The sequence below is a fragment of the Meles meles genome, chromosome 9 (assembly GCF_922984935.1).
Source record: "Meles meles chromosome 9, mMelMel3.1 paternal haplotype, whole genome shotgun sequence".
Classification (NCBI taxonomy): domain Eukaryota; kingdom Metazoa; phylum Chordata; class Mammalia; order Carnivora; family Mustelidae; genus Meles; species Meles meles.
In genome coordinates, this window is record NC_060074.1 from 19,405,832 (window position 1) to 19,418,736 (window position 12,905).

The 12,905-nt window shown below is 42.4% G+C and overlaps 1 protein-coding gene across 8 annotated transcripts in view; it reads right to left on the bottom strand.

Moving 5' to 3' along the window:
• Positions 1 to 12,905, bottom strand: part of PLEKHM3 (pleckstrin homology domain containing M3) — a 183,016-nt gene that overhangs the window by 134,181 nt on the left and 35,930 nt on the right. For all 8 annotated transcript variants that reach the window (XR_006820277.1, XM_046018922.1, XM_046018924.1 and 5 more), the window contains exon 3: positions 9,558 to 10,493. Coding sequence is in view for 7 of the 8 variants with exons in the window: in XM_046018922.1 (XP_045874878.1) it covers positions 9,558 to 10,493 (936 nt within the window). In the remaining variant the exon portion in view is untranslated. The remainder of the gene's footprint in view (positions 1 to 9,557; positions 10,494 to 12,905) is intronic.

Consider the following 12,905-nt stretch of genomic DNA (forward strand, 5'->3'; position numbering starts at 1 on the left):
GTCTTCTTAGTCAAGTGATATTTCTACTGGTTTAAAATATCTTCCCCAAAGGAAAAAGGTATTGCTTATTAAATGAGGTTTAAATGAAGGGACCACATTAATCTAATTTTCTCTAATCTTCTATAGACATTCAAAGAACCACAGAATGAGAGATAAAAGGGACCACATAGAGCAAGGCTGTTCCTTCTAAAATATCTCAGACAGATGGAAGTGTTGGAAGGAAATTCAAAGACCTTTGAGTTCAACTGTCTGGTATAATTACTCATTTGTCTGGCCTCCAATTTTCAATTTCTGTGAAGGCAAATAATGGGATTATTTTGTTCACCATGGATCAAGCACAGTAGAACATAGTAGGGCTTCCACAAACAGAGGCGCCAAATCAGTAAATCTTTCTTTTGCAGATGAGAAGACGGTAGCTTAGACAGGTTAAGTGTCTTGCCTTGAGGTCACAATTCCAGTTCTTCCAGTCTCACTGGCCAGGGCTCTGGACACTCTAATTTTCATCTATGGCCATCAAATCTTAAATAAGGGAAATCCATTCCAATATGGACATATCTGTTCCCTTGGTCTGGTAGAGTTACCCAGAGTAAGTCTATTTTCTCCTCTCAGTGGCAGCCTTCAAGAACATAGGTACAACCACCTGTGTCCTTCCTATTCCAGGTTACACGTGCATGGCATGGTTCACTAACCTACCACATGTTGATAGATGTAGCTGTTTGTTCTTTAAGAGCAGCTGCTGTCAATGAAACGTCCGGATGTGATCTGGCCAGCGCAGAACACAATGAGGATATAACCTCTTCTTTCTGGACTTGTTTCTTGAATGCTTTTGAAGTAAACACAGAAGCATAGATTCTGGTCTCCCATCGCTTCATTTGTACATTCACATGAGCTGCTATTAGAGCAAGCGTCCTGTGCCTTCTATCTTTGTAGTTCGTTTTCCGAATATAAGCATGGAACTACCTATTTATCCCTACTAAAGTCGCATCTTGCTTGGCCCATTCCTCTAGCTTGCATTTCAGAATCTGGATTCTGTCATTTAACATATTAGTTGTCTAACCTAGTTTTGTGTGAGTTGCAAATCTGATTATGTATGCCTATGTTATCTTTATGCGGGTAATTATTGTCCTATGTAGACAAATAATAAAAGGAGCTAATCCTCATATGCACTTACTATGTGCCGGGCACTGTTCCAAGCCCTTTTACCTCATTTTATTCTCACTACAAACTGATGAGGTGGATGTGATTATTTTCTCACATCTGAGGTTAAAAAATGGAGATGCAGAAAGGTTAAATAAGTACACAGGGTCATACAGTGAGTAGCAAATCTGGAAACCCAGTCTGATTCCGGATAACCATTTAACCACTAAGTGAGGCTCATTCTCATTATTATCACATCGTAACTTTACCAACAAACAACCCTCTAGGCTGATCAGGATCCATTAGTCAGCAATCCTTGAGTAAAGCTGCCGATCATTCCCAAAATGACAGAAACATAATCTCGGGAAACTCATGCTTCTCTGTCTTAAGGATTTTGCCAAATGCTTTTCTTTTTTTAATTTTCTTTAACAGAACCAGCCTTTTAATTCTTTTTACTCAAAAAAGCTTCATTTTATAAATTGAGCTTTCTACTCTACTCTGTGCCTTCAACAATTCTACAATTTTCTGCTCCCCAATAAGGAAAGCATGCTTGATCCTGTCATGAACACTTAGCACACATGAAACCACCATAAGCCCTGCTGATGTGTTGTTTTCATTTTAGAAAACCTCATAAGAACTGTGGGTCTTATAGCACGAACTTCTCAAAGTCAGCCTGGGCACATACCACAGGTGGAATTTGGTGCTTTCCCAACCTTCTTCGTATAAAGCTAAATGATTCTATTACCAGGGGTTTGGGACAGCCTTGTTGTGTTTGAGGCTGTTTTAATACATGTCAAATTCTGGACCATTGTGAATACCTATGGATATAGTCCCCAGAAGGGAGGGGAGGGGGGCGGAGCCCAGATAATTTTCTGAACATTAAGCGCCATATGGCATGGACTTGACCTGTCTAGTAACCCCTCATTTTCCTTTGTGCATCCACAACCAGACTATAAAATGCAGGGGGTCCAGACCATATCTATGCTTCTCTTGTATCTCCCACAGCACCAACTACACAACTACGCAACAGAAATTCAAGTTTATCTTTGATAGATGGGTAGTAAAAGCCAAGGAGATTTCCCTGAGTTTAATTCTATAGGAAATCTCAGGATGAAGTTTTGAATGGAGAGGTGGGAAGACACAGTACTTTAGTTCTTTAGCTTTCAAATTCTCTACAACAGGGATTCTCTAGCCTAAGCAGAGAGGGGATGTACTGGTCTCCAAGCCAGTGGCAACGACAGCCTAGCCCCTTACCTCCCAGTCCCATTCTTCTACTTTCTTCAAGTTCCCATATCCTCTTGGAGGGGATTCTGTAAATCTTCCAAGAGCACAGCCCGCATAAATTATTCCTGACTGCATATCCCAAGGTGCCTGGCAGAGCATGTGTGCGGCACACATGAGGGGCTTCATAAAGGCTTGTAGCAATGAACCCTCCACCAAAACTCCTCTTAAAGATTTTACTATCAACAACCCCTCCATGGTCATATTCAAGGTTGGGGAAATAAAACTTTGCCTGTCAGGACACACACACACACACACACACACACACACACACAAGATTTCTCCTCTGGGAGACAACAACCCAATACACTAAGAAACAAAACAACAGACAATACAAGGTAAGAAAGCAACAACAAACTAAACTATACTCTATTATTCAAGCTGTTTGTAGGCTTTGAGGGGAATATCTAAGCTTTTCTTTCTTGTCTTATTCTCCTCCAACTGGCTATCTGCTTATTTCTTAATTCAAATAAATCTTCACCTTACTATCATTCCTAGCAAGTGAAAGACAAATTTGAAAATTGTACTAAAGATAGGAACTAGAGATATCAAGGAAAGTCCATCTTTTTATTTCTGTCTCTCTGTTCAGAACAGAGATACTTAGCAGATACTGTGCTTTGGCTAGTGGAGGATCCCCTAATTTTTCACATGAGAATTGAAACAGATTTTGACTACGCTAGACGTAGTCTAGCCCAACTCCAGAGCATAACATACGACTTCTCTTCTTGGCACTTAAAAACCTACATATCTTTCTTTACCTACATGCATATGCATAATCAGCTCCCAAATTCAATTTCTCTTCTTCTTAAGAATTGCTATTCTGTATGATTTACTTTAAGGCCAGTAAGTAACTATGCCTAACCCAGAAATATTGCTTACTTCCAGACGGGCAACTATTTAATGAATAATTAACCACTCCATACTTTCCATCAGGGATGCTTGTATTACCAGGGTAAAGGTATCCCTTATGTCTAAGCGATGTCATAAAATAGGCCTTTGCCAGAAAGACGCCTTCATTTATCATGCAAAATGCCATGCGGTATTAACAAGGTCGATACTGTTTGTTTAACATATTTTGCTTTCAGAGGGGCTTGAAATGATTTGTTTTTGCAGCTGTAACGGAGTTAAATTAGGGATTTAGCTTCTGCTTAGCTAGTTGAGCATCTATAACCAACGGCTATTAATGATCTGCCGCTAGTCATCTTCCCACGGTTTTCAGCATCCCGGGGTTACTGAGTTACACCACCAGCAGCCAGAATAGCCAACCCCGGCTTCTCAGGGGCCGAGGGGAGATGCATCTTTCAAATCGCTATTTCTTACTCCACAACCGTCCTCACCCCAACATGTAAGTGTTACTAGTACACAGATTTTCAACAAGTTGGGTAAGTAATTTAACAGAAAAACCTTAGTTCATAGACTAGTTTCAGACATCCATCCTCACAAAATGAGAAACAACAAAAGACTCTTGTGATCCCAACGTGCCAATAATCAGTCCCTTTCCCCTTTTCTCTCTTCAAACACCACTGTTTTGTCTTAAGTGGAGCAGGGGGAGAGGAAGTTTGCTCCCAAGATAAACTTGTCAAACGCCTGCACTAGGATTCTAATTCCTCTCTACCTGTTTTTATCAGCTGGGAGCAGCCACTGAAAAGCTCTGAGGGGAAAAAAAGCAAGGGGAGAGAGGGGGAGAAAAAGGGTGGGGGCCAAGAAAAACTGGAGTGCAATTCAAAAAAAAAAAAAGAAATCACGCGCATGCACACACACAGACACAGACACACACACATACACACACACACACACACACACTCAGACACACAAAGAGAGGGGGAAAAAATGCTCCCCCCACCACCTCAGGTCCTAACAACATACTTCTTTATCAGAGGTTCATTGTCAATCAATTAGCCGAGGCAGCAGGGGTCTGTGAGGTGGGGGTACCCAGGGAAACAATGGGCAGCCCTGTTGTATTACTATTTAATCACTTTTGCTAAATAAATAGAGCAGCCCCGAGGTGCTGTCATGTCAAGGGAATTTATAACAAAAAAAAAAAAACTTCATTTCTCCTTGGTCATTCCTTTTTTCCCTTTGGGACAAGAGAGGGTTATTACTGTAGCCTTAAGTTCCATCTTTGTGTTTCTTGCCTTTGATTCCCACTCGGACCCTGCCACTTTCTGGCACTAATTTGTCAGGCTGAACAAAGAGAGGATTTGTACCTCCTGTAAGGTCTCAATTAGGAATGGCTTCTGCTGTATTATGTGCCATTCAGGAAGGACACAATGCCGGTAATTACAGGAATTTGCACTAAATGGCTGAAGAATTCACAGCAAACCCCCCCCCCCCCCCCTTGGGCTTACTCCTCCCAAGGACTTGGGGGGGAAAGGAAAGCAAAATCTCTTAATGCCTGAGAGATGTAATTACCAACAGCAGTCCCAAGAGGTTAAACAGCAGCCAAAGGAGTAAAACCATAAACCTGACAGTGTGAAAATAGTGGAGGGGATCCCCTCGGCTCACTATGTTTCTTGCTCTCTCTTCTGTTAGCATTATTCAACTTCAGTCCATAATCAGGAGCACCGTCCCACAGTGGCCATCGGATATCACTCCCAGATTACAAAGCAGGAACAGAAAGAATGCTTTAAACGGTGAGCTTTGTAGCCCCCTCAGCACCTAAAACGAGGCCCTGAGCCCTTTGATTATAGTACTCAATTGGTAGGTTTCTCGATTGCCAGGAAATTACAGGAAAAACAGCTGTATGTACTTGTGCCAAGAGAACCATGCATCTATCTACTGAAAGGAAACAGGTATGTACACATGTCTAATTCCTGAAGAAAACAGGACTGCTGCCCTGTGATCTAATTTATACAGCATTTTGTGAGCAACCTAATTTAGAACGACTTACAGGTATATACTTCATAAATATTTTAATAAGCTGCATAATCATGTTTTAGTATTAATTTTTAATTCCACAGGTGCCCCATTGCCAAACCCAATTTTGAATCCCAACCAGTAACTTCACTAGAGAATCGGACCTCGTTTTCTTCCACAGAGGTGTTCCTGAAAAGCTGTACTAAAGCAGCACCAAATTAATTGTTCTGAAATACCACTTGCTTGCATCATATGCTCTCTCTGCTCAGGAACCTTCTGTGAGGGGCACCTGGGTGGCTCAGTCGGTTAAGCCTCAGCCTTTCGCTCAGGTCATAACCCAGCAGTCCTGTGACTGATGCCCCCGCATTGGGCTCTCTGCTCAATAGGGAGACTGCTTCCCACCCCCGCTCCCCTACCCCACCTACTTGTGATCTCTGTCAAATTTAAAAAAAAAAAGGAACCCTCTGTTACTTCAGGATCACATGTTTAGTTGAACCTTATCAAACTCCTTTTGCGGGTCAAAAACGACTGAATAGCTGCTATTTCATATAGTTGTATTGCCACCACCTAACTCTGTCACAGTGGCCATCTGACACTCATGACGTGCTGATGTGACTAATGTTGGGCTCCCTGAGTAGACTGTAGGTTCCATGAGGGCAGGGACCACGTCTGCTTTCTTGTAGTACAGACTTCTCCAGATGCACCTGGGTTTTTGGCACGTGGGCAGAAACTCAGCCCATGATAAACAGGAGAAGGAAGAAAAGAACTTCATTTCCAATGGCATGTTTTCAGGAAGAAGGAATGCAAGTACAAAGGCCCTGAAGGCAAGAATGACCAAGGTAGGTTCCAGAACAACAAGATGACCACTGTGGCTGTGGCTTCCTAGTGTGAGGCAGCCATGGAGCTGAGAGGAAGCCATGGAACAAACCACACATCATCAAATCCAACTATAAAAAGTTCAAGCGCATGTTAAGAAATACACAGTTATATATAAGCACGTATTTTCAAAACCATAACCTCAGGCATTTTGGGATGGTCGTGGTCAATTTTCTCTGCAGGGCTCCTTAAGTTTCCAAAAAGGATATCAAAAATTCTTCACCTACAGAAAGAATTTAGTGAAAGAAGGCCAAGTGCACTATAATGTAGATTTAAAAGCCAACATTTGTAGCTCGCCCAGATAGCAACCGAATGACATCATCATAAAGAGCTGCTCAGGGCAATCTTCCACTTTCAAAGTTTTTTCCTCAAAAATATTTAAAGGGAATAAATAAATAAATCCCCCCCAAAAATATTTAAAGGGGGAGGGACTAAGTGGGCGTAAAAACTTACATTCTAAAGACACTCACTACGACTGTGAAATACTCTGAATTAGCTTCTCCTTAAAATAACAGATAATGCCAAGTTCAAATAAAAACAATTTAGTTAGCATTTTGATGTTTTTAGAAGGTAAACATACTATGCAACTAGATTTTTCACCAAATGGATATTTTTGTAAGGATGAAAAGTTAGGGGACTCAAATACTAAATGAATACAACAGCTGGTTTAGATTAACTGTGTCTGTGAGAGATCAATTTTTAAAGTCCCATCTGCTATAATAATCTTTAATATAATGAACAACCTGTCAAGTAATTTTAAAAACATTCAGAGGTTTGCTTAACAAGTTTTAGCCTTTTTCTTTTGAGACTCTGCCCCCTACAGGAGATGAAGTATTCCTACCTGGGGTAGGAAACCAGTATTCATGCTACAATTAAGGAAAATGAAGTGACCATGTGTAGCACGAAGCAACTGAATGTAGCATTTTCCAATGGAAGGGGTACTAAAATGAAATTTAAAAATCTCTACTTTGGAATCCACCATACTACACAAATTAGGACTGACTTCTCCCCACCCCAGATTCGAAAACTACCTCTGCCTTACAGAACTCCAAAACAGAGCATGAAGGTAAGAGCTGAGCAGAACAAATGAGTTTTAGATATCATTTCTCCTGCCTCCTGGGTTCCCTACTACCAGCCACCCCCAGCCAGGCCAAACCAAATGAGGACATTTAGACAGCAAAGGGAGATCCCCTACCACATGGAACCTAAAGCAGCTGCCCAAAAGTTCTATCCCTGCCCATTATGTAATCCTTCCCTCTTTTTCTCTAGTTTCCTTCTCCCTGCCTCTTCTACTCACTTTTGTCTTCTTCCTGTTTTCGTCTCTCCAACTGCTAGTATGTGATGGACCTGCTGAATGCTACCCCTACTTGCATTTCTCCTTCCACTGTGTGCTAGAAACGCTGCTAATGCAGTCCAGAATGTGGGCAGTGCACACTCCATCGGGAAGCAAACTTATGAGAGCAAGGTGAATTAGGGGTCAACTATGTGACAATCCTTGTGTAATCCCTGAGACTTTTCTTCCTCCTTTTACTAGACAGTTTCCCAATTCAGCTATTCCAGTCTCTGCTTTGAAAATTAAGCTGAGCTATTTATTCTCCTTGACTCCAATAACACAACAGATTTGTTGACCCTATCAGCAATCCAAACCCACAGAAGTGTATCATAATTCCAGAATCTTCACAGAGTCAGCATCAATAAATTATGGTTGGATGACTGAACTTTGAAATATATGCACTGATATAAGACACTAAAGGGGAGCCTGGGTGGCTCAGGGGGTTAAGCCTCTGCTTTCGGCTCAGGTCATGATCTCAGGATCCTGGGATCAAGCCCCACATCAGGCTCCCTGCCCACTGGGGAGTTTGCTTCTCCCTCTCCCTCTGCCTCTCTCCCTACCCATGCTCTCTCTTGCTTTCTCAAATAAATAAAATATCTTTAAAAAAGAACACTAAAATGTCAATAATTTCCAAAAGCAGTGGTAAAGCTAGTATTCCCTTATTTCGAAAAATTTTGCGAAAGTAGCTGGCTGACTTACCACAAGGTCATTCATGCCTGCAGATACATGCATATCACCTAGGAAGGCTTCCTTACCAGCTCAGAGTTGCTGGTCTCCCCCCCCCAACTCTACAACTTTCTGCTTCATAGTTACTGAGGCCCTCCAGAGAGCGCACGGATGATCCACTTCATCGCCTCTTTAGGTCTATTATTTGTCAATAGAAAAGGCAATCATTCCAAATAACCTAAACTGAAATTTTCATTGTGCCACCACTATTTGGGTTTTAAGGCAGAGAGAAGCAAAAATTGAAAATTTGATCTTGGCTGGTGGTGAGCTTCCTCTTCTTTTTTAAAACAACATAATTAAATTGATACACTTGAATTAAAATCTTCCAAATCAGGTTTCCAATTAAATTACCTTCGTGGCAAATTTACCTTAAGGATACATTTCTTGTCCAAATTGTGGGGTTTAGTGAAAGCAAAATAATTTCATTTAGTTTATAGTAGATATATAGGGGCACCTGGGTGGCTCCGTGGGTTAAAGCCTCTGCCTTCAGCTCAGGTCATGATCTCAGGGTCCTGGGATTGTGCCCCGCATCAGGCTCTCTGCTCAGCAGGGAGCCTGCTTCCTCCTCTCTCTCTGCCTGCCTCTCTGCCTACTTGTGATTTCTGTCTGCCAAATAAATAAATAAATAAAATAAAAATATATAGTAGATATATAGATTTGGTTTAGTGAGGGTTTTATTGTCTAGTTCACTGGTTGGGGGAAAAAACGAAAGGAATGGGAAGTAGGGGAGAGAAGCGGTAATAGGGTTTTAAGAAATAACAGATGACTGGCCTTGAACTCCACTTTGTGCCTCACCCTTCCACAGCAGTTCTAGAAGCCCTGGCTTCCCCAGGATGAGGTACAGGCCTACCATGACTCAGAGGTCATCTACTGAATCGTCATCTACCCTGCGGTTAGCCACCTCCAGATTTTCTGTCACGGCTGACTCTAGATTCTACCTTAAGAGGATTTGACAAGGTCATGATCAATGACAGTCTCCATGAACATTTTTCTTCCCTAAGGAGTGTCAGCAGACAGCTTTGGGCCTGCATATCTCCTTTGAGACAATTTGTGCAGCCACATTCCCTGTGACCTTTATTTAAGAAGACAGAGGAAATGGAATCACAGCAGACACAAGAAGCCTAAATTCTATGCTTCAGCTAAGTCATTTTGACTCAGTGGGGTATATCCTATCTGCTTCTACTTACGTCACCACATGGCATAAAGATAGATGTTTTGATGTAGCGAACTCCTTGAAGGAGATGCTTTTTAAACAAGAGACCCACTGAGGGGATTTTTAAAGTGAATTCCAATGGCGGGATTCAGGATTGTTCTTTAATAAGCTTTAGACTAAACCTTTGCTGCATACCTGCACATTTGAAACTCTGAGCAGTGAGTCCTCGCTCCAAAGACAGAGTTGTGAGAATGCTGAGGAAGCTGGTGGTCACAGACTGACGTTTGTTCTTCCTGAGTTCGTGCCCACCCATCTGATCCTTGGGTTTGCTCCTCAGGGTGACTTGCAGGTTTTGCTCTGAACTCCTCGCCACATTGGCTGCTGTTTTCAGAGCCTCCATCCACTCCTCTGCCCTCTGCCGGGTCTCTGCGCGGAGGCGGAGCACATCTTGGGGGAAGATGACTTGAAAGCAAGAGTCACAGTCGTCCAAGTTGTCCACCTGGACAGCCAGACACACGTCCACATGGTAGCTTAGCAGGGGGTCCTCATCTAGCTTGCCAGGCTGGAAAGCCATAAGGTAGGCTCTGCTCAGCACGAAAGTAAATGCCTTCCAGTTGTTCTGGACAGTGAGCCTGTACAGCGTCCCTGACTTGATGATGTTTTCGTATTGTTTGGGGCTATCCAAGACAGGGGATGGTGCGAGCAGCTCACTGGATTTCTTCTGTAAACAGTGATTCTGTGTACAGTCAACGTGGTGACCAAGCCCTGGTGAGTTGGCCAGCTCATCCTGCCGCCCCACGTAACCAGGCACGGTGGCGTGCACGACTTCCCAAAGCTTCTGCCCCCAGTCCAAAGCCTCCCATGGTGATTCTGCCTTTAACTGCAGCTGAGTGTTGTCATACAGAACGGTATCCACCAGCCTGGCCTCGAGGTTGCCCAAAACAGATATGCTCTGGAAGTGTGAAAGCTGGTAGGTGGCATAGAGGGCCTGATTGCCACTGCTGTCAAGGCTGTAGAAGTACAAGTTGTAGGGGGAGAGTTCTGCGTAACAGCTTTGCCAGTAACTGTCGTGGTCCTTCCTAATCTCCAGGTACCCCTTCTTCAGAATGTTTGGGAATGCCTGCTTGTGTTCTAGAAAGAAAAAAAAAAAAAGTAACGTGTATTAATTTATGAATATGAATGAACTCAATGAGATGAAAAGGCAGGTGCAAGAAACTAAAGAGATAGAAGGACATCTTTCTGTTTCAAAGCAAACACAGTAGAAGCAGTACAATTTCAAGATAGTACAACTGACAAGATGTAATTGGGGGGAAATTTCAGGTCTAAAAAACTTCACAAAGGTGGAATTATGAGTGTAAGATTAAGTACAGAGGGGCGTTGGTTTGAAATATCAGTGTGACATGCAGAGGACTGTGTGGAAAACAGAAATACAGGAATAACTAGGATTATCCCCCATGGGCCCATGAAATAACTGTACTTCCCTAGGATTCCATGTTTTCTAGGAAACATTCTACAGAGCAGCAAATACATAAGAAAGAACATTCCTCCTGTCACTTGACCTAACTCCTTGCTAATATTCCCACCTTTCTTTGGGTTAGGACAGCCAGGAAGGGTCAATGGAAAGGACAGAGTGACAGCAAGAAGTGCACCGCTGATAAACTCCTGATTTTCAGACACCCCATGAGTCCTCAAGGCCAGTTCATGAGCCTTCTGTCTTATAACCACCTCCCCAGGCTTGACTCAACCGACTCGTTTTAGGTCTCTGCTTACATAGCAGTTCTCTCTCACCTCTGAGCCTGGACGGGCTTATACGGTTCCCGCCGCTTACAGTGTTCCTTCCCACTGCTTCCCCCCGTTACCACACACTAACCCTTCATCACTTAGCCATCCTCTCTTTCAGGAACAGAGTCTGTCCTGACTCCCCCAACCCCTCACCTATAAACACACAGCCCTGGGTCAGTAACAGGTATCCCTATAATTCCTCTCTGATGGGTTCCTGTCAGGTGTAGTAAAACAGTGTATTTAAATATCTAAATAAATAAAATGAATTTTGAAGTTTTTAAAGAAGCCTGTCCTTCCCCTTGGACTGTAAGCTCTACTGAGGACAGAGATGTTTGTCTTTCAACCTTATTATCATAGCACAAAGTACAATGCCTAGTACACAGTAGGCTCTTAAAAAGTACTCGTTGAATGAAAATTATAGCTCCTAGCACAAAGCTCAGCATATAGTAGGTAAAATTTCTTTCTCTTCCCCTGTTCCCCAAGTTTATCTGGTGTGGCATATTTAATCAATACTTAGCTGCAATGTATGCAAGTTTAGTACTTTAATAAAGGAGACTGTCATTGGGAGACTTCCTGATACGTTCATCAGGCGTGAAAATGACATCCATGCAAGAAGCAGCACCCCTCCCTGGTAGAGATTTCCATTTCTGAAATTTTCATTTCACTCTGTTTCTTAATTTCTTTACTAACACACATCAGAGACAGTCATAAACTAATTGAGCCATTCCCTAAAGAAGACAAATCATACTCCCAAAGGGTCTGATATCTGATCTTGGCTTTAGAGGGGAAAAAAAAAAAAGGTAACACAGATCTAGATCTTAAAATAGCAAACCAAATGAGAAAAGGAGAGAAATGAGGCAGAGAAAAGCCAATTTTACCTGCTTTACATCTCCAGTCCTGACATTCATTAGTATTTCTGTGATAACTCAAAAGCCATTAATTTCTTGCAACCTACACTAATCCCTTTGTAGAGAGATAATGGATGCCTATTCTCAGTTATCTATCTTTTCTGATAATGCAATAAGGGAGATAGTGCTGTTAGAGACACTGTTGCTACTTCTCCCCCTCTCATTTCCATCAAGCGCTGATGGTAGTTCAATCTTTTCCATAATAAGACTCATAACCATGTGTCCCTCCATCCCCATCTGTCCTGTGACCCAATGGCTCAGCTACGCATCCCTGAGTAAAATAAAAACTACCTTTTTTGCTTTTAGCTAGGAATTTTTCTCTCCTTTTCTTTCTTCTCTGCGAGCTTTCTATAATAGCAAGCATGAATTAGAAATTCTGCTTTAACTGGGTCCAAGCCAGCAGCAAATCTGATTAAAAACTCATCTCTCTCTGGCTGTCCAAGCTAGGGTGGTAGCTGCCAGTTGGGGTGGACTGGGTTAGAAGTCCTGCCTGGGTGTCTCAAAAGTCCCCTCACCTTCTCAATGCAGAGTAAGGGTGGAGAATGCATTGTGTTTCCAGATTTTTCTCCCCCACTTGGCTCAGCCCTCTCTAAATAGGTACATTAAACTGAGAAAGAAGAGATTGGTGCTGATCATAGGAAATGGCCCATATTTATAGGCTGCAGTTTGTAGCGCTAATTTCTTGAAAAAGAACAGTCAAGAAGAGAGCAAACGGGATCAGAAAGCTATCCTCTGGGGTGCATGTTCCTCTCCGGAGGGTCTAGTTATATCAGACCTTACTAATACTTCCTGTGTGAAGTACTGATGGTCTTTGAAATGTGGAGGGCAGAAGAATGACCAGTCCTCTTTAACC